Here is a 27,935-nt window from a genome sequence, read left to right as displayed (position 1 = left end):
TTTAAGCAGATGCATTTATAAAAGGCCCACAAGTGCCCTCTGGCTGGTATAGAGAGTAAAAATGCAGAGTATGGAAAAGATGCATAAATTTAATTTAGCCAAAAGATTTAGACATCCTCTGTATAACACCAAAGGTTTTTTTTTTATTAAATTCATACAGTAAGTGCAGGGTGGGGTCAATTGAAGAAGCAACCTCAACAGAATCACCAGTTGGGGTCTCTGATAATCCCATCCCAGTTCACCATCACCCCTTTTTCCCTTTCCAGGCTCAATCAGTCTCAGTCGTGCTCCCCCAGACCTTGCTAAGGGGCTGGGCTGAAGATCAGCAAGCCCAGCACAGTGTCGCTTTCCAACTGCCTCTTCCTTGGCACAAAACTGTCTGAGTCCTCTCTCCAGGTGGCAGAACTGAAATAGGACATGATTTCTGAGAAACCTCTTCTTCTGAGAAAAAGGCACTTGCTTTAAAATGTGGTCTTCCACACTGCACTGTAGGAGGAAGCCAGCCTAGCCAGTCCCCAAGAGGAGCGGGATCAGTAATGAGTCTTTGTAAGTCAAACCACAGCTGGTTTCACCTCCCATTTACAGGACTCCTTGGGCTTGGAGCTTGGGGTAATTTTCCTTCTCGAAGATGACCTACACCACTACATCTGCCCAGAGCTAAAGGTGTGAGATCAGGGTGGGGTGTTTTCCCCTTGCATCTGAATGAAGCTTAGGTCCCCGCTGTGAGAATCTGCCTACCAGCTCACAGCCTCCAAGTCACCATCAGTCTTCTTTGCTCTTGCTTTGGAAGGCAGGCCTGGGAAAGAGGAGCATCTAGAAATGTGCTCATCCCAGCTCAGCAAGGAGGGAAACAAGTAACAGGTTAGAAAACTAGGGCATGGGATCTACAGTGACATGACGTTCTACAGATCACAAGTGCTCAGCGTGTGGTTCACCCAACCTCTCTGCCCATTCTTCTCTGATCTGCAAATGGAGAGATATTATTCAACAACCTGGCTCTTGTAACAGCTGTTCAAAATCATTTTCAAAATAAAGCATAGCCCATGAATAATCTTCAACATCCTCTGCAGACTAAGAACTGTTCCACAGAGACTCAGCCAGCATCATCCATACTGCTGATTCCCAAAGCAGGTGTTTACATGGAAGAGAAGTTAGAACAGCTAAAGCAACTAGGAATAAATATCAAAGATCTTCAGCTCTTTGCGGCCCAATCGGGCAGAGTTACAGGCCTCGAGTGGTCTATTTCCAACCTGTGGAAAAAAAGGAGAAACTTTAGAACTTCCCTAGAAGATCTTTCCAATAATCCGATGGATGATGAATTATCATCTCCGTTTTACAAATTTTAAAAATGAAGTTCAGAGTGTAAAACAAATTACTCAGGGTTAACAACTAGTATGAAGTAAAGGAGGGACTTGGATCCAGTTCTTCTGGCTCAATTCCAGCACCATTTTAACTGCACCATGCTGTCACGAAGCCTCACATTGATGTGGCCCACACAGGGTCCCCTACAAGCCTGCACTGTCCAGTTAGCTTCAATGTTGGGTTATATCTGAAGGACCAGAAATCCCAGGAGGTACCAAGAATCCTGGCGGGCACCTACCACCCCCACCCTTGAGACAAAGACAGCATCTTTATGGCTAATGTCTGTAGGTGCTCTTCATGCCTTAATTTCCCTGGATATAAATGGAAAGCATAGACGCTGAGGGTGTAGCTCAGTGGTAGAATGCTTGCCTAGTATACACAAGGTCCTGGGTTCAATCTTCAACCAGAGAGAGACAGAGGCAGAGACAGAGACACAGGGAGAGAATGAATTTTATCTGCCTTAGAACATTCTGTGAGCATTAAATAAGATAATTCCTGTGACAACACTGGCAAGTTGCCTTATATATAATAGACCTCCAATCAATGTTGAGTCCTTCCTTTCTCCTCCATGGGTTGATGGGAAGCAATGTAGCCACCAGGTTCAGGGGTCACCTTTGAACAAGGTTCGCCTCAGCAGAAGCTTGCATCCTAAAATGATTCCCAATGACTTTGTAATTTATGAAAATTGTTTAATTGCTTATTTTCCCCTCTTTGACTCTACCATCCCACATAAGAGGAGAGATGTAGTTTGTAGCCTATAGCCTGAGAACTAGCTTGGGAACCGCCTTAATTTGGAACCCAAGCTGCCCAATGAAAGTTAAACTTCAATACATAATATGACCTTGGGTTAGGCCTTCAATTTTGAGGGGCCTCAGTATCTAAAATCTAAAATGAAGATTCGCATTAGAGGATGCCTAAAGTTCCTACAACTCTGAAATAATATGACTTTCACATAAAGATATTCTTCATGGCTGGACTTCAAGGCTATGCTACAGAAGCTAACTTACTCAGAGAGAGTTCCAGAGTCTTACCTGTGCATAGATGGTGCAATTGCAGGAAGGATCTTGGTTCTTCTTCTTGAATCTAGCCTAGAAATTTAAGAGAGTAAAGAATGTTTAACTTCAAGATAAGAGATGTTCTAGTCTTAGCTGATGGACAAGGTCCCAAAAGAGACTCAGGCCCCAGAAAGCCCACTGAGATTCCCTTGGCCAGAAAGTGAAGAGAATCAACCCCAGGAGCAACTAGTGATGTTTATAGTCTCCAGGAAGAACAGTGTGTACTGGCATATGGCATGATATTTCCAAACCAATGTCAGAGATTAGTATCTCATGCCCACACACCCCTAAAACCCACATAAATAAATATTCCTAGTGCAGACACATGCGTACACACACATATACACTTATATACATAGCCCTCAGATGATCCTATTGCAAATACTGCCCTAAAATATAACTCTTCAACACACACTCTTTAATGTGCCCAATTCTGGCACCATACATAGTGCCAACCCTAGCACATTCCTTAACACAGTGGTTATATGAATTACTTGAACTGAGAAGACCTTTCAGTGGTATGTAGGATTTTTCATAATGTAATACCAATGCACGTAAACATAGTACTTGTGGTTATCTTCATGTCCTAGGCAGGCAATTATATTGTAGCATGTAATTAAAGTTAAATATCTCTCATGGTAGGATCCAAGTTGGCTAAGTGATTTATTAGAAGGAGCTTGGATGAAAAGTCTGAAAACATGTCCTAAACTCCTTCAAACACATGGTCTCTGACCTGCATGGACTTCCACAGCTCTGTAGATTCCCAGCTTCTCTTTTGCCATGTTATGGCTTCATACTGTGGCTTCAGCCATGAGAATTCCACCCTTCCATTCCCTTCCCATATCAGGTAGAAGGGATGAGAATGGGCACCAGGATGCCTAACTGTGTGGTTCCAGATACACAGGAGAGCTGTGAGCTCAGCTTGGAGCAGGATTTGAGTGGATTGTGATATCTGCCTCAGTCCAGAGGCCTCCACCAGCAGAGGCCTATAAGATAGGAATGGTCAGAACTTTGAACTCTGAAAACATTCTGCTTCTCTAGTTCAATCCACTTTTGCGGGTCCAAGAAACAATCCCCTGCCTTGAAAATCTCACCAGAACGTCATCTAGCCTATTAGGGATCTCAGAGCACCTCCTTTCTGTCCCTATCCTTTGCTTCCCACAGAAATTCCTAGAAAACCCTGTAATACACTATTCTCTGAGTCTCAGAGCTGGTCTTTATCTCTAGACAGAACTAGAAAGGCATTTCTCCTGTTTGAGGCATTAGCATTTAAATACCATCATTTAACAGAAACTAGTGCCATACAGGTGAGGAAGCACAGAGCGTGCACACACTCTCTGCAAACACACACCGTACCCATGTCTCCCTATGCACTCTCCAGACATGCATCTGCATCCATAGCACCCCCAAAAAGGAGACTCACCTTCTGGGAAACCTGTACTACTGAATATAAGGTAACAGCAGTTTCTTGTGATTGTGATGTGGAAGCAGAAGACTAATGAGAAAAGAAATGAAAGGTTTTCAGAAGCATCAATCCAGCACAATTTTAGAGAGGTCACCTTTTCTATCCCTCTGCCTCAACCCTGCCCTGGCAGAAGCTTTAGGTGTTAGTTAAAAGAATCCTGGATGAGCTACTTTGAGAAACCCATCAACATAAATTCCAGTCCCACTCTGTTATTAACAGTAGCTACTATTTGTTGAGCATTTATTTGTGTATATATTCTCCCCTTTCCCATATATGACTCCTATAAGATAGGAATGACCATAATTTGTCCCCCACCACAAATGAAGCTACAAAAGGGTAAAAAGCTCAAGTCAGTGTGTACACAGTAGAAGCAGAACTCCAGGGCTTTTTCTTCAACATCTCAATGCCTCCCTCTGGCTACAGGCCTTCCTTCTCTGGACCTGAATTAGGTGCCCTCTAGGCCAGGTAACTCTTCCTTTTTTAAAATTTTAATTTTTATTAGTCCATGTTTGCAATACATAATAATTACATTCATCGATGGGAGTTGGTCCATGTACACAACACATCTTAATTCTTTATACACTCCGTTCCACTCCCTTCCTTTCCTTCTCCTGCCATCTCTTGATTCTTTTCCCATTTCCAAAAGAGCAATCTCCCTGTCTCCTATTACTTATCTTTTATTTTGCTTTTTAATTTATTTGTACTTTGGGTTTCTCATATAAGAGAAATGATGCAATATTTAAACTTGTATGTCTGATTTATTTCACCTAACATTATGGTCACAAGATGTCCATTTTCTATGCAAATCGAAATGACACTGAGATTCCATCTGACTCCAGAATGAGTGGCTATCATAAAGAAACCCTCCTCTTTTCAAGGTGCTCCAGAGGAGGAATCTTATTCTCATCAACACTCTCATCTGAGAGATGTTGTCCCTTGGATTAATTCAAATTCCTTTCCTTGGAGTTCAACCTTGTTAAAGCCAAAGAATGGGCTAGTATCAATCACAGTTACAATGGATTTTCTTTGCCCCACAATTTAGCCACCAAACTACAGACATGGCTGCTTTGGGCCTTACTTCTTTTATTAAAAACAAAAACAAAAACAAAACACCTCATTTTTATCAGGAACTTTTCATCCCTGGCCACCAGGAAGCAGTATTTCCCTTGGGAGAGATCTCCCAGCCTGGGCTATCACACAACCCCTACTGTTATTCCACTGCTGGGACAAGGAAAAAGACCAGAGGAGCTACCTTCATTCTCAACTGAGGAAAGCTGTTTGTCTATTCTGTCAGGCCTCACAGAGCCTCACCCACATGGCTTGAGCCGAGGAAACCCCATATGTGCGTTCTCCAGCCGAGGGCCATGCATGGTGGTAAGAAGGCACTTCCTCCCTGCCCCTACCACTCCTCACACTGATAGTTCAGTATTGCTTGACACATCACGGTTTTTCCCCTAGGCCTGTTACCACATCCTGCCCTGCTCAGGGACATAGTACAAGGGGCATCTGAACCCCTCTGCAGCTTCTTCCTCTTTTACATTTCTAGACGACAGGAAGAGTTGGCCACTGCCTTGCAAACAGTTGATGAGAAGGATTCCCTGATGTCACCCCTCTGGCTCATGGCTTCCTATCAAGCTACTTACTCTTTCTAGCACCTCAGCTAGACTTGGGCTGTAAGCACAGGCCACTGAGCCACCTACACAACAGTTGTGCTTTGGCTGGTCACACTCCTCAGTAATGATTAAAGGGCCTATGAAAATTAGCTGCTAAGGAAATGAGAATTTGTGTTCAGACACAAGAATTATGAGAAGGTTGCATTCCTCCTGGCACCCAGCCTAGCTGACAAGACTGAACAAAACTGAGGAAGCCATGGTGCAATTTAGGGAGGCAGCAATAACATTCCTCTCTCTGCTGATTGCTGCTGTTCATCATCCCTCCTCGGTAGGTGCAATTCTGAACCATGGTGCCCCTTCTGCCTCCCTTTCATTTTCTCTGCTCCCTTTCTTTTTTCTTTTCCTCTATGGCCAAAGCTAAGAACTTGATGGAAAAAAGAGCTAAGGAAGCAATGAGGATCACTTTGACAGGACAGTTGTTCAGTTCTCTTTGTCCCCCTACTCTTAATGGTCATCCTCCAAATAGCATTTTCCAAACCAGTTGAAAGAACCTAGCCCCTAGCATGCCCTACTTGATTCCTTCTGATTTCCTTGACATCTTCATACACTGTCAGAAGTTCCGGTGGGCTGGACTCTGTAGGACGAAGGAAGCAAAAAATCAGAGCTTCAGAAACCTCCAAAGGGCCTGCTGTCCAGGCCTCCACTTTTGATAGATCCCACCTGTACCCCAGATGGCCAAGGCCTTAAGAATGGCTCTAGAAAGAGTCATGTTGGTTCTCTTCCAAAATTTCCAAAGAACAGAGTGGAGCAACCACCTCTGACGTACTTCCTTTATTAAGCTGGGTAGTCCCCAACCATATCAGCCATCTGCAGATAAATCTGCACATTGGGATCAGACTGTATCTAGCAGCCACCACAGAAAGCATGAACGGGGAGAAGGGGCCTTGCCGCTGCTAATAGCCATTGCCCAACCATGCACACACACATCCCAACACTTCCCAGATAAAGGAGAGTATGTGCACCCAGGAACATCCCACTACCCACAGGGCCAAGCCACTTGATTGGATCTACAGAACCCCCTCAAAGAAATTCCACTTACGTGACCTCTTCCTTTTTCTCTTCCACACAAAGAAGCAAGTGAGGGTGCCAAGAAACAATGCAACTAGAATCACGATGACCACCAATAAGAGTGGAAATCTGGGTTCTGGGGACACAGAGGGTACAAGGACTGAGTTCCCAATCTTTATCATCTTGCTTCCTACCTGTCAACTGCAGGAACTGGCTCAAAACCCACTCTGCTCTCTCTGGTGTGGCCAGTGTCCTCATGCCCTATGAATTCACACCAAGGTTGTTCCTCTGCTCAACTGAATGACTTCCTCTGAGTGATGCCAAGAGTATGAACATTAATATCTGACAGACTTGGTCCAGATTATACTTCAACAAGCTCTGGGTTACATTTTAACTCTCTGAGCCTCAGCTTTCTCACCTGTAAAAAGAAGATATTATCTCTCTAAAGGGGCTATTTACATGATCTGCTTCTGTAAAGCTTCTGGCACAGCAACTGTTCTGTCTACCCATTGTTTTTAACTCAATAAATATTCATTGTACACCTAGTATGTGCCAGGCAAGTCTTCCATTTCACCATCCTGCTACCCCTACCTTCACTGCCCTCCTCATTTGAATTTCTACAAGTAAAATTTGTGTCACAGATGGAGCCTGATACATCATTCAACCAACAAGGGGAAAAGGAAAAGAATCCAGTGGTCCAGGTACTAACTAACTGACCAGCTCTTTACAAACATTATCTCAGTTAATCTTTGCAGCAAGCCTGGGAGATAGGTATTATTTTCATACTCATTTTACCCAGGAGAAAAAGATGAAGCTCACAGAGGTTAAGAAATCTGTCTGAGAACACAGAGCTGGTGAATGATGAAGCCGTATTTGTCATGGTCAAAAAGCCAATGCCCTTGTCACTACACACTGCCTCATCTTATTTTCTCTTTTTTTTGGTACCAGGAATCAAACTCGGGACCCTGCACTTGCCAGGCAGGTGTGGCACCACTGAGCTGCATCCCTTGCCCTATTTAGTTCTTTTCTACCCAGAGGTACTTTGTTTTGTTGCTGTAAGTTTCTTAAGGCCAGGAATTGTGTAATTTTTTAGGTCTTTTCTTTAATGTAATGTCCATGCCGATGGCACATTAAGTCTTTATCTATAAAAAACACTAACACAAACTTATCTCAGCTAACTCTCAGGATAAAGCAATGAACCCAGAACTCATCTAGGGAGCCTGTGATTCTCTTGAGGCTCCTGCTGAGCCATGTACTATTTCGTAGAGTCATCACCTCCTGAGAACTACATGGCTCCTGGTAAGTTATGGCTCAGGAGGAGAAAGCAGATCAGGTCTCTGAGGAAAAAGCTAATGGTCAGGAACCTTCCTAAGACTCACCAAACAACCACGCTTTCCCAATGTGGAGGGAAATGTGTACCCCTAGAAGGTGATGGAAATATAGTATGGTCCTTCCAAGACTATGACATACCTGGCTTTATAAAAACTATGTGCCCAGAGCTGAGCCACTGCTGAGGAAGGGCTATAAGGCACCAGGAAAGAAACCAAGGGTCTCATACCAAAAACTCTCCTCAACATGAACCTGGTTGTGGGATCCAGTGCCTTCAGCCCCCATGATAGCCCAGAGTGCCCCACTCACCCAGACAGCCCTGGGTGAGGTTGAGGCTTTCACTTGCCCAGCTGGCTGGGTTGCTGACATTACAGGTATATATGTCCGGCTCATTAGCATCAAGATGCACCACCAGATGGGAGAGGTTTCTCAGTGTCGGGATCAACTCGCTCCCTCTGTACCAGGCATAGCTCACATTGCCATTCCTGGAGCCCAAGCAGGAGAGATTCACTAGGCATTTTCCTTCACCCACAGCCTTCCACTCTTCCTTCAGGCGAGGCTTCTCTACATGATCTGGAAACAGAGATTCTGATCAAAAAAGTTCTGGAAATACAAGTCCTACAGGAATCAGAGTGCCAACATGAACCATCCTGGAGACTCACCAAACACAGAGACCTTGAATTGGAAACAGGAAACGGTCCCATTCGCATTGGTCAGCTCCAGTTTGTAGAGTCCACTGTACTGTGGCTTAGCTGACTTGATGAGAAGAGTCCAGTTCTCACTCTCAAAATCAAGTGTGTTATTGAAATACTCTAAGGCACATGTAGCATAGCTCACATTTTTATTATTCTTCCACTTCAGTATCGCTTTACACTTTCCAAGTGAGGGCAGCTGCATTCTCCATTCAACAGCCTTTTCCTTCATCTGTGTGTTGAGAGGCCGAAGACTGAGAGGCAGTCCTGAGAGGCCGACCACAGGATCAGTAGAATCTGAGCATTCTAGGAAAGAGAACCCAGGCTGAAGGTGGCAGGAAGGGTATGAGGCCTGAGCAAGGTGGGCAGTTGGATGTGACCTCCCTTGGACTAAGAAGACAGAGAGAAGAGCGAGGAACCCAGAACCTAAGAAAACCCTGAAATGTACTTCCCTCACCTGGCTCATCTTCTCCCCCAAGCTCTCTCCTCTAATCTGAGGGAACCCACAGACCAGTGATAGTAACTAGAATTTCTTACTAGGTGATAAGTAGGTTTCAAACACTTTTCATGCTTTAACTACTTAACTCTGTAAAGGTGTAATTCTCATTATATTGGTGAAGAAACTGAGTTAGAAAGGACTTCAGTAACTGGCCCATGCTACAAGTGAAAATGATGAGCTTGAAATCCAGATGATTTGGCTTTAAGAGGTGTATTTGTAACCACAATGTTATAAACTCCATGTCTAATGTGACTTCCTCCAGCAACATTGAGGCAAGTACTAATGGAGAGTGGCCGGACCCAGAAGACTAACCCTCCCACCTGAACTCATGGCCACTTCTCTGCCCTCCAATAGAGTTTGATTCATAATCTTCTCTTACAACATCTGGCACATTAGATTGTAGGCATTACTCATTAATGCTGGCCATTGTATTAGTGACCTGGAATCCTGGACAGGGGTTGTTCCCTAAAATTAGAGTAATTAGAAAGAGAAAATAAAAGTACACTTTCCAAGCATACCCCAGCACTTTCTTCTCTAGGGATCAAGATGAGAGTGAAAGAATATGGGGGATGTGACACACCAGAATTCCTGAGGGAAGTCAGTGAAGAAAATTAAAAGTTCCTGTTACCATTTTTGGCAAGGACACCATGTGGCATGACCCAGTGGTTGCAGGAAATGAAAATGTCTGTCTGCACAGGTTAGGGAGAGTCAGGGGGAGTTTGGAGGAGAATAGTTATGCAAATGGCTCTGTTAAAATAGAGGACATTAAAGGGAGTGCAAGGGAAGCAGAGCAAGATGGTGGCTGAGTAAGATCCTCTAGCGATCCTCTTCCCACAGGCATACCAATGTGAGCAGTTATTTGTGGACCAAACTACTTTCACAAAAACTGAGGAAATCAGGTACAAGACCACAGTACCTGGTTATAACAAAATAAAAAGATGTATTGAAGAAGACAGAAAAGGAGTTGTCTGTGTCACCCCTCTCCCAACTCCAAACAGCCTAGTGTGGAGAGAGACATCTCCTTCCTGGGGAGCTAAGTTAAGTCCAGGCCTTGGACATGAAACTCAGTATCATGGCTGCCACAGTGAAACCCACAGCCCCACAGCTCCTACTTCCAGGCCAAAATTCACAGGCTGAGCCACTGAATTGCATCAGCCCAGGTGGCTAACTGCCTCCACTATCCCTCCTCCAAATTTAAGTGGCATAGCAGGGAAGAAGACCACCTGCTAGGGAGCAAGGCATGAAAGCTAGTACAAGGCTTTGTCTTGGAGCTCTGTGTTAAGCCTGCCATGGCAAAAGCCAGCATCTGGTAGAAACTGAAGGTCTCATATGAATTCATAGACAGAGCCTCTAGACCAGTGATGGCAAACCTATGGCATGCATGCCACAGCGGGCACATAGAGTCCTCTCCATCAGCATGCAAGCTAAGTTGCTCCAGCATTGCCCCAGCAGCCAAGCATTCAGGTTTAATTGCAATATTGCCATTTTGTAATAAATAAGTGGGTTTTGGGTTGCAGTTTGGACACTTAGTCTCGAAAAGGTACACCATCACTGCTCCAGACCAACCTTAGCATTAGGTGACTACTTGTGCACCAGTGGAACAAACTCATGTTTCAGTTTGCATCACCATCACCTGTGTCACAGGCCCCTGTGCATCACTGAGTCTGGGACTCAAGCAGGACTCATTTAGCATTAGCCCTGGTGACCAAGAGTCTTTCTTAACCAACACTTCCCCAACTTCAGGTAGTAGAGTATTTAGAAAGACTCCATTCCCTAGGGGTGGACAGGGTAGTAAACATGGGACTTTGCCCTAGAACTTAGTGCTGGACTGGTGAAACCTAACCCTGGGAAGATCCTCACACCCTCCCCACCCCCATACCTTATGCCTATGGATGCTATGGACAGAACTTCCGGAACAATTCCAGTGCCAGAGGAAGAGATGTGGCCCCAATCCATTGTCCTTCTATTCCAGCTAGCATTACCTGTGGCTGCAAGTGGCAGCAATCTTGGCCCATGAGTCCACCTCAGCAATAGGTAGCCCTTGGTAGTGCAGGCCCTGGTACTACTGTTATGGTTTGGGTCTAGATGTCCCCCCAAAGTCTCATGTGATCATAGACTTGATCTAGAGTGTGTGAAACTGGAATTGATTCATGACGCAATGCTAGACTTAAGGGCACTAGGATTGAGGGTGTGAATGCTACCCACCCTAAGTAGTCTGAATAAGACAAAAGGGGCAGGGAGACGCTGTTAACTCTCTTGTTACCTTTGATGCCTTGCGTGCACCATGTTGTTTCTGTTCTGTGATGCTTGTTTGCCATCTCAGCTTCAGAGCCAGCCAATTATGGACTAAAACTTCTACAAACTGTAATCCAAATAAACCCCTTCCCCTCTAACTTTGGGTGTCAGATATTTTGTCTCAGTTACAAGAGAAAAGTAACTAAAACACCTACCCTAGAGTTTTGCTGGTCTTGGAAGGCTGTGAACTCAGGATGTGACACAGCTTGAGGGCATTGGTGTTCCTAGGCATGACACCTATGAGTTTGGGGCTGGCCCATCCATGGTAACTCTATCTAGAACCAGGCAGAATCCTATGGTGCCTGACCACAGGGCAGTAAATGTGGATGTCATCTGGGCCTACCCTAACCCTACGGAGAGGCTTGTAGCAATGGCTTTTCTGTCTGAATACTTTCTTGGTTCATTCCAAACAACTTACCAACAGTTTAATTGGGACAAACATAGGATTGGATCACCAATTTAGTATTGAAACAGTGATGACATACCACCCGCAGATTCCTGACAACCCTGGACTAGTCTGCCATCCAGAGCTGAAATAATAGAAGTGACTATAGGATCAAGGAAAATAAGCAGCCTGCTTGAAATTTCTGGAAATATAGGCACAGACAAAGCCTGGATTGGAAAACTGGAATAAACACCTAATCTTCAAATGCCAGGACATCACATCCCAAAAAGCATGAAGAGTTTTCAGGAAACCACAACCTCACTTAATACTCAAAATAAGATGTCAGAAACAGATCAGGTAGTAATCAATATGGAAGAACTCTTGGGGAATTTAAAACACTTGTTTTAAAGAAACTCAGTGAGCTTGAAGAAATAACAGAGAAACATTTCAAAGTATTAAAAGAGAACTTTTAAAGAGATGGAAGCAATTACAAAAAATCAAATAGAAATCCTTCAGCTAAAAAATACACAGATCAAAATTAAGACTGTGATAGAGGCATTAATAGGAGGATAAATAACACAAAAGAATTAGTGAACTCAAAAACAGTCTACTTGCAAATACACAAAAGCAAAAACTAGCAAATAGAATTACATAAAACTAAAAACCCTCTACAGAGCAAAGGAATTAATCAAGAAAATGAAAAGACAATCTACAGAATGGGAGAAAATATTTGCAAAGTATTCACCTGAAAAGAGATGAATATCCAAAATGCTAATATCCAGGAACTCAACAGCAAATAATAATAATACTCTGAATAAAAAAATCAATAAATGATCTAAATAGATAATTCCCAAAAGATATACAAATGACCAATAAGGATATGAAAAAATATACAACATCACTAATCCTCAGAGAAATTCAAATCAAAACTTTAATAAGATATAATCTCTAGAATCCAGAAGGAAGCTCCCTACCTCTACCCCAGGCTCCTAGGGCAGAGAAGGTGAGCCGGTCCCAGTACCTGGAAGGAAGCTCCCTGCCTCCATCCCAGGCTCCTAGGGCAGAGAAGCTCAGCCAGTCCCAGAACCCAGAAGGAAGCTCCGCCACTGAAATCCCAAGCTCCTAGGGCAGAGAAGGTGAGCCGCGTGGGCGCCAGAAGCGCACACCGCCCCGCCCCCCGTGGAAATGAGAAGACACATAAACAAGCCTCAAAAACAGACTTCTGGATCACCTACAGCAACCCCAAAGGGAAACGAGATGGAACAATCTGACACTCAACCACCTGGACTCTCTGAACTGGCAACAAAAGAGGATCTGGGAAAAACGAAATCAGAAATAATTACTCAGATAACTGCAAAGATTTTGGTCATGGTGCAAGACATGATTAGTAAATCTAGAGAGGACACAGATAAAAAAATAGAGGATCTGAGGAACATGATGGAATCGCAACATAGGAAACAAATGGAATCCATAAAACAGATACAGATTTCCAAGAGATTAAAAACTCCATTGAAAATCTGTGCAGCAGAATGAACCAATGTGAGGATAGAATTTCAGATATAGAAGATAAGATTGCAATTAGTGAGGAGGAAAAGAAAATTGCTTTAAAATTGTAAGGGAACATGAGAAATCAACCCAGCAGCTGCTAGATGATGCAAAGAAGAATAACATAAGACTGATTGGAGTCAATGAAGAAAAAGGAGAGAGTGCAGATGACATAAAAAAAACTGTTCACAGAAGCGGTGGCAGAAAACTTCCCAAGCAGGGGAAAAGAACTTGACATACAGATAAGTGAGGCATATAGGACTCCAGCTAGCCTTGATCAAAAAAAATCTACACATAGGCATATAATAGGATTCCAGAAATCCAACAGAAGAAGAAAATTCTACAAGCAGTGAGAGAAAAGAAACAAATCACATACAAAGGAAAGCCCATCAGAATCACAGCAGACTTCTCAATGCAAACCCTCAAGGCAAGAAGAGCTTGGAGTGATGTATTTCAACCCCTAAAGGAAAACAGCCTCCAACCCAGATTGATGGACCCTGCAAAACTATCTTTCAAAATGGATGGAGAAATAAGATACTTTCATGATAAAGAGCACCTCAGGAACTTCATGAATACCAAACTGGCACTCCAAAAAATTTTAGACAAAATCCTAGGAAAAGACAATGAGGATCACAATCCCAGGAAACCCAGCAGAATGAATCCATTGGGTGTGACAAATTAAATGCAAAGGGGGAGAATCCAAAAAAAGAAAAAGTCGTGACAAGGCTTTTAAAACTTTTAACTTCATCTCCCTAATGAGTGTATAATTCAATCTTATTATTGTACTGATTAGTATTTTTCTGATTCTAGAGTTGCACACCATTCCTTGTGCTTATACTGGCTATTTATTGTCTTCTTATGTCTACATTTTAATTGGGTTGTCTATTAATGAGCTCTAAGAATTCTTTATATATTCTGGTAGTAGGTTATATGCATTGTAAATATGGTCTGTTTAAGGACTACTTTTCATTTTAATGATGTCATTTAAAGTTCTAAATTTTGATGGAATCTCATTTATCAACTTTTTTCTTTTGTATATCATGTCTTTATCCTAGGTAGTTTTGCCTACCCTAAATTCATAAACATTTTCCCTTATAATTTCTTCTTAAAGTTTTATATTTTAGGCTTTCTTATGTAGGTTCATAGATCCCTTCAAGTTATTTTCATGTATGGAAAAAAAGGGTTGAGGTTAATTTTTTTCTATACGGATACCAGGTGTTCTAGTGCTGTTTGCTGAAAACACTATCTCTTCCTCAGCTCTTGAATTGAGTTTATATTCTATAAAATGCTAATGTTAAATAATCTTTCAAAACTCAGTGGACCATATATGTGTGGTTCTATTTCTAGATTCTCTGTTTTATTCAAATGATCTATATGTCTTTCCTTACACCAATACTGCCTTGATTACTGTAGCTTTAGAAGAAGTCTTAAAATTAGGTACTAAACATCTTCCAACACTGTTTTTGTTTTTGCTTTTGTTTTTAACTTTTCTAGGTCCTTTGTACTCCTACATAACTTTTAAATTTCAATATCCAGTTCTTCATTTATAGCAAGTATACACAGATCTGAATTTTTATATATACCTTGTATTTTCTAATCCTGCTAAATTCAAGTACAAGTTCTAGGGGCTCCTAGAGATTTCTTAGTATTTTCTCTGTAGATGATCATTTCATCTACATATAAAGATTTTGCTTCTGCCATGCCAATCCTATGCTAATTGTGTCATTTTATTGCCAGACTATTTTGGTGGGGACTAGGTTTCAAAGTTTAATGGACAGATAAAGAGTAAGCATATCTGCCCTTGTTCCCCACCTTAAGGAGAAATCATTGTATCTTCTCCATTTATATAAGGCATTCTCGCTGGAAGTATGGAGTACATGTCTTTTATTCCACTGAGAAGTTTCTGTTCTACTTCTAGTCTCCTGATGGCTTTTACCATGAACAGCTGTAGAATTTAGTCCAATACTTTTTCTCCAACTAGTGACAGGATCATATGGCTTTTTCCTTTCCTCTGTTAAAATGATGACCTTTGGGGGTGGATCTTCCAATGCTGAACCAACACTGCCATCCCTATAACAAAACCACTTTCTACATCCTGCCAGATCTGACTTCCAATAGTTTGTTTTGTTAAACAAATCTCTATCTATGTTCATATTTTTTTCTTCTATTATCTTTATCCAGTTTTAGGATTAGCACAATGTTGAGTTCCTAAAATGAGGGGAGAAGTGTTCCTTCTTTTTTCTGCTTTAATTATTTGATATATTTTACCAGTTAAAATGTTTATGAGCCTGCTGTTGTCATATAGGTAGGTTTTCAAGCTAGGAATATACTTTCTTTAATAGGTGCTATTCAAATTTTATATTTCCTCCAGAGTTAGTTTCATTAATTTGTCTTCCAAGGTACTTCTTAGACGTTGTCAAATTTATTTCAAAAAAGATTTTTGTAATATGCTTTCTATATCCTTCTAAATTCTGTAAAATCTGTGGTAATGTCTTCTAGATCTTAATATTGTAATTTTAAAAATGTATAACTGATATTGTGTAACAGGAAGAAAAGTTCTAAAAGAGCAGAGGACTTGGGAGGGGTAGGGGAAGGGGAAAAAGGGAAAGGAAAAAATATGAGAAGAGGAAAAAAAATGGAAACAAGGTCTTTGCAAATAAGGAGGGGTGGAAGGGGTGAAGGGAGGGCAAGGGAAGGGGAAAAAAGTAAGAACCAAGATACTCATGTAAAGGCACAAGATCCCAATGATGAATGTAACTGTATTTTATACCTAAAATGTACCAATAAACTTAATGGGGAAAAAAAAGATATAATCTCATCCCAGTAAGAATGACTATGATAAAGATGATGATAAAATTAAAATGCTAGTGAGGATGCAGGGAAAGGAAAACTCTCATACATTGTTGATAGGAGTGTAAAACATTACAGCCATTATGGAAAACAGTATGGAGTTTTTTTTAAAAAAAGAACACCTAGAAATAAAATTACCATGTGATCCAGCAATCCCTCTACTGGTTATCCTAATATCCTAAGGAAATGAAGTGAGTGTATGAGAGACATCTGCACTTGGATGTTTATAGCAGCACTGTTCACAGTAGCCAAGATAGGGAATCACCCTATATGGCCATCAATTGATGAATGGATAAAGAAAATATAATACATATACACAATGGAATGTTATTCAACGATAAAAAAGAATGAAATTCTTTCATGGACAGAATGGAGGGATATTAGGTTAAGTGAAATAAGCTAGACACAGAAAAACAAGTCCACATATTCTTGCTTATGTGTGGAAGCTAAAAAAATCTGATATCATAGAAGTAATTAATAAAATAGTTGCTATCAGAGTATGGGAATGGTTTGGGAGACAGGGAAGTGGACAGAAGATAATTCATGGGTACGAGAGTGCAGTTGAATTCTAAAGTTCTAATGCACAATGGGCTAACTATAAAAATAAGATTTGGAATATTATCAATACAAAGAAATAATAAATGTCTGACTCACTAAGACGTAAATAGGGCAAACAATTCCTTTCACAATTGCATCCAAAAAACTGAAATACCTAGGAATCAACCTAATGAAAGAAATCAAAGACCTCTACTCTGAAAACTATAGCACTCTGAAAAGAGAGATTGAAGATTATATCAGAAAATGGAAAGACATCCCCTGCTCCTGGGTAGGAAGGATCAACATAGTGAAAATGGCCATATTTCCAAAATTGCTGTATACATTCAATGCAATCCCAATTGAAATCCCAGCAGCATACTTCATGGACCTTGAGAAAACAATCCAAAAATTCATTTGGGACAAGAAGAGACCCAGAATAGCAAAAGCAATTCTAGGTAACAGAGATATGGCAGGGGGTATCACAACCCCCAATTTGCAACTCTACTACAAAGCTACTGTGATAAAAACAGCATGGAGCTGGCAAAGAAACAGACTTGAGGACCAGTGGAACAGATTAGAACATGCAGAAACAACACCAGACACACTCAGCCATCTCATCTTCAATAAAGGAGCCAAACACCCTCACTGGAGGAATGGTAGCCTCTTTAATAAATGGTGCTGGAAAAATTGGGTTTCAACTTGCCAAAGATTAAAACTAGACCTATATCTCTCACCATGCACTAAACTCAAATCGAAATGGATTAAAGATCTAAATATTAAAATAGAAACTCTGAACCAGTTGGAACAGAGGTTAGGTAGAACCCTTGAAGACATTGGTGTAGGAAAAGATTTTATGAACAAAACCTCAGTTGCCCGTGAACTAGCACAAACAATCAACAAGTGGGATCTCTTCTTATTAAAAGGCTTCTGCACAGCAAGAGAAACCACCAGCAGTGTAAAGAGACAACCCACAGTGTGGGAAAAAATCTTCACCTGCTCTTCCTCAGACAAAGGTCTACTATCTTGAATCTATAAAGAACTTAAAAAGATCAGGCCTCCCAAATTTAAAGACCCAATCCAAAAATGGGCGTCTGAAATGAACAGACATTTCTCAGACAAAGAAGTAGAAATAGCAAATAAATACATGAAAAAATGTTCAACATCACTGGTCATTCAAGAGATGCAAATGAAAACAATGCTGAGATTCCACTTCACTCCAGAAAGAATGGCTGCTATCATGAAATCAACCAATAACAAATGCTGGTGGGGCTGTGGGGAAAGAGGGACCCTGCTCCATTGGAGTGTAGACTGGTGCAACCACTGGGGAAATCAGTATGGAGATACCTCAAAGAACTAGGACTAGGGGCCGGGGATTTAGCTCAGTGGTTCCGGCGTCTGCCTCGCAAGCACAAGGTCCAGAGTTCGATCCCTGGTACCGGAAAAAAAAAAAAAAAAAAGAGAACTAGGACTGGAAGTCCCATTTGACCCTGCTATTCCACTGCTGGGAATCTTCCCCAAAGAATTAAAAGAATCATACCACAGTGATATATGTGCACCCATGTTCATAGCAGCACAGTTTGTGATAGCTAAAACTTGGAAACAACCCAAATGCCCATCAACTGGAGACTGGATAAAGAAAATGTGTTTTTTTATAAAATGGAGTACTACTCAGCCATAAAAAATGAGAAATTAGAGACATTTATAGCTAAGTGGATGCACATTGAGGCGATACTCTTAAGTGAAATAAATAGGACACACATGTATAAATACCAAATAGTTTCTCTGGTGTGAGAAACTGAAAGTGTAAATAAGGACTAAATGTATAATAGGTCATGTGAAATAGGAAGAAAAGGGGCAAAGGGGAAGGAAGTGGGAGGGCTAGGGGAAAGGATAGAAGGGAATGGGATTAATATGAGAAAATGGAAAAATAGGAATAAAATCTTTGTAAATAGGGAGGAATGGAGGGGTTGAAGGGAGGGCTGGGCAAGGGTGAAAAATAAGAACCAAGAGAGACTATGTAAAGGTACAAATTTCCAATGATGAATGTCATTATATTGTATACCTAAAATGTACCAGTGATTAGCATGAATAATCGACAATGTAAAATAGGAAGAAAAGGTCCAAAGGGGTAAGGGTAGTGGGAGGGGCAGGGGAAAGGAAAGAAGGGAAAGGAAAAATGATGAAAAATGGAAATAAAGTCTTTGTAAATAGGGAAGGGTGGAGGGGGTGAAGGGAGGGCTAGGAGTGGGGAAAAAATAAGAACCAAGATGCATTATGTAAAGGCACAATTCCCAATGAGAAATGTAATTGTGTTGTATACCTACAATGTACCAATAAAAGAATTTAATTTAAAAAAAAAGAAATAGGTATATGCCATAATACTTCATTTCCTAAAAATAAGATATCACCTCTATAGGTTATGGAAGGGAAAAGGATAAAGCAGCAAGTATTACTTACAAGTAAGAGATTAACTCAGGCAAGTCTAGTGAGGGAGTTTTTAATAGAACGGTGCACAAAAAATGTATGCGTTCCCCATCCATAACAAGTATGTGGTAACAGTAAGGAGACAGAATAGCCAAGACTAGTTCATCAGTATTAGCAGTGTCAGCCATATGAAGGATCATGAATAAGGCCTAGCCGGGCCCAGTGGCACATTCCTATGACACCAACACTCAGGAGGCTGTGACAGGAGGGTGGAGAGTTTGAGGTGAGCCTCTGCCTCCAGAAAGCAATATAAAATGAAACAAACAAAGTAAAGTCTGATAGAAAGGGAGCCACATCAATGGAAACACATTCCATGAGCCAACAAATGGATCATGAGTATTTTACAAGAAGAAAGGTCAAGTGCAACAAGCCAAGTCTAAAGACCCCAGGTAGGAGCCAGAAATACTTGCCACTAAGCCAAAATCTGCAGGGCAGTGTAGGACTTTAAATAAGTAATACAAGCCAAATGCTCAAGAAAGGAGCAGAACCACAGCAAAGAAGCAGACAAAGATAATATCCAAGAGCTATGAACAGCTGCCATTGTTAGTGCACACATAAGTAACTTATTGGTTCAGAGGCAGGGCCAAGGCTCAGCCAGGGTACACCAAGGAGTCTGTCTGGGTTGCTCAGAGCTAGCATCTGTTGTGACTGGTTGTTGCTCATGCCACAGCTGTAGGTAGCTATTTTTAATATCACTCCTTTAACGAAGAGAGTTATTAAGGGCACTGAGTTAAGACAGGAAAAAGTTTTTATTCCTGCCTTCATGTGCTTGTAATCTATAAGAAATTAATAGACATGAATCACCCAGCTAAGATGTAACCTGAGATATGCTGTGGAGGTGTGTGTTCCCAAGGTGTGATGCTGGCATAAGGACAGCATGCCTTCCTCTGCCCTGGGGCATTAGGAGTGACTGTTCGGAGGAGGTGGCTAGGAACTGCAATGGAAGAAGAGATTCAGGGCCTGCCTCATCAATGCAGGAAGGAGCAAGGAAGAGTGCATGACAGGCAGTACAGCAGCATGTGTAATGGTGTCCCTGTTGTATCTTACAGGTCTGATAAGGAAGGTTGCAAAGTTGTGCCCCACTTTTGGAAACTGGAGTAGCAGAACATGAGCTTAATTTTAAGGTGTTTTGTTTTATTTTTACCTTTATAGAACTGTGAGGGGTAGTACAAATATTAAAATATGCTTAATACTTAAGTATGCGGTCTAATAATTAAAAATTGTATAACCCAAGAGCAGATCAAATGCAAAGGCCTATGTCGAAGATTACATTTCCCCACTATGACAAAATTGAATATGGATTATACAGAAAAATGGTTATTGGTTAGACTGCTCAATATTTAAAGAATCAAATGTGTGATCTACCTGATGCTATGCTGCCTTTGGAGGCTGTGATGATAGAAAAGGTCCCTGAAGAGATGATAAAGGTCTGGAGTCTCCTTTTTGGGGATGGAAGAAGCCATTACCAGAAAAAAGAATCCCCAGACCATAGGAGCCCACCTTAGGCTGGAGGCTGTCTGTATCTGCTCTTTGTTGCCGAATTTTCTCCTGTAGCCCTCAGCAGTACAGCACAGGAAGAAGAAAGATGGCCCAGAACAGGATGGGGACAGGATCATGAGGTGGACACAGTGGAAAGGCAAGTACTGTACTGGTATAAAAAGACCTCAGTCCCTGTCCCAGAGAGGTGATAAAAAATACCAATGTGAAAAGATAACTTCAACACAAGTTCTCATGTGCTTAAAGTGAGAGATGAAAAGGACCTGCCTGAGTGACAGTTTTTAGAAGGGAGAGGCCACAGCAGATTCCAGTGGTCAGGGAAGCCCACAGGGTCACAGCAACTACTCAGCAGCCTTGGGGGCCTTTTTCCGGTGGTTAAGAACAGACAAGGTAAAACAATAATTCTGCAGAAGAAGGGCAGAGGACAGACAGGTAGTGAGTTCCATTGCAGTCTCAGCAAGAAGTGGGCAGCAAGCACAGAGAATGGTCAAGGAGTTCATCTGGCCTAGCACTGAGCCCACTGGCCAGAGCTGCGACTGGTGGGAATCAAAGTCAGCTCAGGTTCCTCCAACCTAGACCTGTTTATCAAAGGAAGGAATGAGGCTGGAGCCCTCAGGAGAGGGGGCAGGGGAAAAGCACAGAGGGAGCTGAATTTCCACCAACCAACAAAAAGATGTTGAGGTTTCCTTGGATTAAACTTGTGTACCGAGATGGAGGGGTGGAGAAGGAGCAACAGACCTGGTCTCTGCCAGGGACTAAGTCACTAGAGCCCAGTGAGTTCCAAAAGTGCCAGGGGCAGGGCCATCCTCACCCAAGGCAAGCTCATAAAATCATAAAGTGTCCTCCCCAGCTAGAGGCCACTTCTCCTCTCTTCCTCCCAACTTAGCTTTATATTAACTCCTCTCCTCAGGCAAAGCAACCCTTTCCCTCTATCAAAATTGACCTAACACAAGTCCTGTGTCTTGTATCAGTTAACTACTCTAGCTGACCCCCCCGCCTTCCCAGTTTACTAGAAGGCTATATGTGGCACAGGCTTCTTACTTCCCCATAATTCAGCTGTATTATATTAGGAATCTGACCAAAGCCTACATGATTCATATGCGCATGTCAGATGGCAGGCTGGGAGAGCATAGCACCCTCGCCAATGGCTGTAGTAGAGGCCTAAGTCCTAGTCTCTGAAGCTGCAGGGTCCTGATTGAGATAATATCTCTGCCAATGTCAGTGTGGCTCCACCTAAATTCCTTTCCCTGAATTATGACCTCTGCCACTGACCTGATGGGTTACTGCTTAATTATGACCCAGTCCTGGTCTCCTTTTGTTCCTTCTGCAAGAATGCGTTGCCACCCTCTTTACAGCCTTGCCTGCAATAACTGCTATTGCCAGATGTCTCTCACACTATCACCAGATGTCTCACATATACCCTGCCCCATTTCTTCCCATGCTTGTAATCAATAAATACTGGAAGTCTTGGGTGCCCTTTGTCTTTGCTGCTCAGATTAGCTCAAATGATCCTAGATCCCTGCTTTCTGTTTAAATCCTATTTCTGTGTCTTTCTTTTGCCTTGTGTAGTATTGCCTTGAGGGGATCAAGATTCTCATCTAGGGCCTTGATAAACTGGAGTCTCTCATCTATAACACAGTAATATCTTTCTCCAACAAAACTATTATGTTTGCCTTTCATGCTTCCCATTCAAACCCTGTGCCTTCCTTGCTTCTGTTTAGGCTATTTCCTCTGCTTAGACTGTTCTTGTTTTTTATCCTTGCTTCCTGAATGCTTATATGTCATGGCCAGTTCCTCAATGCCCTAGAAGAAATCTCCATTTCTCAGCTCCCCTTTCACTCTTAAATTATCTTTTCTGTCAATGACACAGAATTTTCTTTCTTCCTTTATAGTTGTTAGTGTACACATTGATTTTCCTCTGTCTGAAAGATTCTTTTTTGTGGGAGAGGAGGAAATGGAGATTGACTATCTATCCTGAGCCCTGTTTTCTTTTGAGATAGAGTCTCCCTGAATTGCTAAATTGCTCCAGTAGGGCTCAAACTTGCAATCATCCTGCCTCGGTTTCACAGAGTGTTGGGATTACAGGCATGCACTTCCACCTCCAGGTGAAGGATATTTATGGATAGAATCACCATCTGCTTCATCTCTGTTTCTCTATAAAAGCTTGCATAGTTCTTGGAACATACTAAAAGCTTAATGAATCTATTTAAATAATTTATTTAGGAATTCCTCTCAAATAACTTCCCAAAGTGACTCTATGGTAGAAATTTCATGCCGAATACCAAAAAAGCCATGGAGATGTGATCCCCTCAGCTTTGGCGTTCCTCCTTGTAGGCTTTACATTCCTGCAATTTCATTTCCCTTTTTCAGACCCTCAGAGCAAAAAATGCAATGGCCCAAAGGTAACATGGAACTCCTATGTGCTGCTTGATTCAACAAGTTTGGGAAATAGTTTGGGAGCATATGCTACAGGCATATACACATTCTCCATGAATGTGGAAATATACCCAACAGACTTGCCTGTACAAAAGAATTATTATAAAAACAATTAAAACAATTATTATAAAAACAGCATTATTATAAAAACAAACAATTTTTAAAACAACCCAAATGTTCATCAATACTAGAATGAATGAACAAACTATGGTAAAGTTGCCCAATAAAATACTGTACAGCTCTGAAGATGACCAGTTACAAGTAGTAACATACATAAACCTCATAAGATATTGATCAAAAGAAGCCAGACTCTACATATGATTCCATTTATGTCCACACAAAACTAACCTATGCTGTTAGCAGTCAAAGAGGGCTATAAAAGATGAAAAGGAATTTAAGAATCTAGTTTTGGAAACAAATAGAAGAATATTCATCACATTATTTATGAGAAAGATTTTCATCAGCATAAATGTCAAACAACAGAAAAATAAATATTATGTTCAAAAAACAGAGTGGCAATACTTGTGGAAGAGGAAGTAGGTAACAAATAGGAAGGAAGATATGATTTTCTAAGGATGTGTTGATTTAGCAATAGCTCACTGAGATGTACATTTATAATTTTGTGCATTTTTCTGTACTTGTGTCACACTTTAATAAAAAGGGCTCATTTAAAAAGGTGGTGGTCTGGCTACCCCTAGAGTGACTTCTATGCAGCTGAATTCCCTTCGGAATGGTGCTGCCACGTCTCTCCCCATGCCCAGCTGTTTCATCATCCACACTCTTTGAGAAGAGTTATACTGAGGAAGAAGTGAGTAAAAATGACTTCAGCTTCTGAAAGCCAACTGGGACCCCAGCCAGAGCAGTCATAATAGGTAACTACTCCCTGAGAAGTGAAAGTTTACACAATCTAGTTAAACAGCTGGCAACCCTGACAGCTAACAGCCCTGCTCTATTTTTGACCAACAGATCTCACCCTGGGCCCAAAGCACCTGTCCTTTGGGATTTCCTCAGAATGAACAACCAAACCCTAAAGTTAGGACCCAAAATGAATGTTAGGGCCTAGGCCTCCTCCTGAGGGCAATGATTTGAAGGTCATCCCAGTGTACCTCTAAGATGCCTGAAAATAATTCACTTATTCACTTAATAGCATGTTTGGTCACCCACCATTTTAGGCATAGTGCTGTGAAGTAATTGTAATTTCATTTTTATTTGAATGATATAGTGTAGGCCCCATGAACAAAGGGGCCATGGACTTATCCACCACGGAATCCTCAATGCCTAACACAGTACCTGGGATAGAGTTGCTCAAAACATATCCAAGGAGGGAGTTGAAATAGAAAGGAGGATATTATAGAGAAAATAAATATTTATTGAAAGTCTGCTTGTGCCAGATACAGTTCTAGATGCTGTGAATACAACAGTGTGCAAAACAGACAAAAACTTTGGTCTCAAGGATATTACATTCTTGTTGGCTGAAGAGGAGCTAGAGAGAGAGAAAGTAAATAAGTAAAAGATATCAAATCCAAAACAGTGAAGAGTGCTATGGAGGAAAAATTAAGCAGTGCAAGAAATGAGGTGTTTCTTTTCTTGACATTTTCAGTGTTGGGAGGGCGTCACTGAAAAGGTGGTAATTAAGCAAAATGATGAGATGGTGAAGGAGCAAGGGAGACAAACTGCAGATGCATAGTGAGTTCTGGGCCAACCTGAACTACAAAGGGAGACCCTGCCTCAAAAAACAAACAAACAAAAATGTGGATGCGAAGCCCCATGGGACATATCACTCTTAAGTTTTGCAGAAATCTTCAAAGAGCTTCTCATTTCACTCAGAGAAAAAGCTATGCATTTTACAATAGCCTACATGACCTACATGACCCAAACTACCTCCCCTTCATCTCACCTCTGGCTCACTAAGTTCCCAGGCATCATGTAAGTAACACAGTCAGAGGTTCTGGGTTCTGATCTCTCAAACGGTCACATTCCCCAATCCAAGCCAGCTCCCACCCACTCCAGGCTGGGCTCCTTACCTTGGCCCTGATATCCCTTGAGGAGCAGAAGGAGTGTGAGGTTGACAGCTTGCCACAACATTGTCATAGGACACAGGGGTCAGATTGGCCTCTCTCCCTGTTAGACTCTCAGCTGTGCATGGGCTCGGCAGGCAGTCACGAATTGGCAGGACAGTGACAGGGAGCAGAACTACTTTGCTGCCTGCCCAGCCACAGTTTCCTCAACTCGTGGCTGTTCACTTCTGCTGTGAGCTGACAAGGCCACTGAGAAAGCCACAGTCCTTTGACCTGGCCTGACAGTTCTCACACACTAAGCTAGTGAAGTTTGCCTCAAGTGGGCGGGTGCTTAGACTTCACAGTGACTCACAAACCCAGCTTCAAAACCTTTTCCCTTGCTCTACCTCAGCCCAGCTGCTACATTCAAAGGGGAGACACATGATAAAACTTCCAATGCCCTCTATCCCACTGGCACTATGAAAAGACCTGCCAGGATATACAACAGCCATTATCCCAGACTGTCTCCATCCAACAGACATTGTGAAGGTGGAGGGGAGAGGGTTTGGGGCAAGTGTGAGCTGAGAAGCAGAACCCTGGATAAATGGGTGCTAATGTTCGAGGAGGGAAAAAGTGAAGAGACATAGAAAGAGACCTGAGGTTTAGGAACACTGGAAAAAATGTAAATGGCCTGAGTAGTCTAGGTAAGTTCATACCAAAGTTTAAGAACTTGCAAATTATATTTTTTATAATGGTTTGTTTTTGTTCCAGGTTGCTATCAGTACTTTTATACTCCCTCTCTTTGACTTTTTCTACTTTCCCGTAATAGTTCTTTCTTCCTTCTCTTACCTTCTCCCAGAAAGAAAATGAACTCATTTTTTCTCCTAGCCCCCATTCACACTTGGATTCCACCCTCCAGAAAAACAGGCGGCTTAGGATCAATTTGGGCTTCTGCATACAGATGGAGCCAGTGACTTCTTACCTCTCCCAGAACCCTTTGCTTCAGGGCCATACCCTAAGATTCATGCCTCTTTCTTCTGTTTTCTCTTGGGCAACAAATACTTTAAGTTCCTTTCAAGTCCCCCCTTTTTTTTTCCATCCTTTGATCCAGTGCCAGCCACACTGTCTGAAGTTGGGTATGAGTGAGGCAGACAGAGAAACTTGGCTGCCAATGCCAGCATCAGTGGCATTCTGAACAAATCCCTAAATTTGAAGTCAAAGACTTGGACACACATATGTAAATATCACATTGTCTTTCTGGTGTGAGAAACTGGACATGTAAATAAGGACCAAAATGTGTAATAGATATTGTGAAATAGGAAGAAAATGTTCAAATGGAAAGAGGAACTAGAGAGGAAGGAGGGGAAAGGAAGAAAGGGAAAAGAAAAAAAATGAGAAAAGAAGGAAAAAATGGAAACAAAGCTTTTGTAAATAAGGATGGGAGGAGGGATTGAAGGAAAAAGAGGGGAATGGGGAAAAAAGAGAAATCAAAATATATCACATTACAGATACAAATTCCCATGATGCATGTGATCATTATCTGTATCTAAAATGTAACAATAAACTTAATTAATTTTGACAAAGACTTAGACTTGAGCTTCATTTCAGCAACTTGCAACTTATGTGATGCTGGGCAAGTTACCTTATGAATCTTCAGTATCAACAATATTGCTTCCCCTTATTTATGAGATGGTTTTCAGTATCAAATTAATGACTATCCTTGAGATTATACATGTAAAATTGGTGCAATGGTCTGAATGTTTGTGTACCTATTCTAATATTCATCTCTTGAAGTCTAATCACCACTGTGATAGTATTAGGAAGTAGGGTGTTTGAGGAGGTAATTAGGTCATGAGGACAGAGCTCTTTTGAATAAGATTAATGCCCTTTGTTTAAAAAAAAAAGGTCTCAGGGAGCTTGCTCATCCCTCTGTCATGGGAAGGGGCACCAAAAGTCAGCAGTCTGCATCTAAGAGAGATCACATCAGGACTCAACCATGCTGGCATCTGGATCTTGGATTTCCCAGACTTCAGATCTGGGAGAAATAAATTTATGTTGTTTATAAGCTACCCAGTGTATGTTATTTTGTTATAGAAGCCCAAAAAGACCAAGATAAGGTTTTGTTTGTTTAACACAGGCCTACACAGCTTCATCCAGTTAATCTAATGGTTAACATCTCTTCTCTACTTTATCTCCTCCTAAGGGGCAGCTTTTAACCTTTGGGAGTTTCCGACAGTTGATTTGATAATTCCCTTGACTTTGAGAAGTGGTGCTCAAGACATACTAAAATACAGGTAAATTTCCTCATATGACAGATGGAGGACAAGATCCAACTGTTGGAAACAATTAATGAGCAACATGAATTAGGAATCTGCTATACCAATTCTGACTCCAACACCAACTCCAGCCTCTTCTCCAAGCATGTAAATGACCTACCCATCCCCTGGGAACTGAACTTAGGACAACTATACCATTTCATATCTGTCTGTCTTATGGTTCTTAACAAGATTTACCACATAGCAACTGCTGTTTTTTTCTAAACACTGCCTTGTCCAACCCTCATATCTTCAATATAAAATGTATGCTCCTGAGAGAAGCTGAGCCAGTCCAGGCACCCAGAAGGAAGCTCCCCCACTGCCATCCCAAGCTCCTAGGGCAAAGAAGCTGAGCCATGTGGGCACCAGAAGCACGCCCCCACTCCATGGAAATGAGAAGACACGTAAACAAGCCTCAAAAACAGACTTCTGGATCACCTACAGCAACCCCAAAGGGAAACAAGATGGAACGATCTGATACTCAACCACCTGGACTCTCTGAACTGGCAAC

At 41.7% G+C, this 27,935-nt stretch overlaps 1 protein-coding gene across 1 annotated transcript; it reads right to left on the bottom strand.

Moving 5' to 3' along the window:
* Positions 1-69: 69 nt before the first annotated feature.
* Positions 70-25,435, bottom strand: Cd244 (CD244 molecule). The gene is made up of 8 exons (XM_004858704.3): positions 25,137-25,435; positions 8,555-8,890; positions 8,202-8,465; positions 6,595-6,699; positions 6,068-6,129; positions 3,841-3,912; positions 2,394-2,450; positions 70-1,250 (listed from the first exon to the last, which is right to left on the bottom strand). The coding sequence occupies exons 1-8, from the start codon at positions 25,201-25,203 to the stop codon at positions 1,170-1,172; spliced, it is 1,044 nt and encodes a 347-aa protein (XP_004858761.1). The 5' UTR covers positions 25,204-25,435; the 3' UTR covers positions 70-1,169.
* Between the last annotated feature and the right edge of the window lie 2,500 nt (positions 25,436-27,935).

Source organism: Heterocephalus glaber, unplaced genomic scaffold, assembly GCF_053883595.1.
Source record: "Heterocephalus glaber isolate CG9 unplaced genomic scaffold, H.glaber_assembly_v1.0 deba00001561, whole genome shotgun sequence".
In the NCBI taxonomy this organism is placed as follows: Eukaryota; Metazoa; Chordata; class Mammalia; order Rodentia; family Bathyergidae; genus Heterocephalus; species Heterocephalus glaber.
The sequence above is the reverse complement of the archived record's forward strand: the minus strand, read 5'-3'. Positions and strand labels throughout refer to the sequence as shown.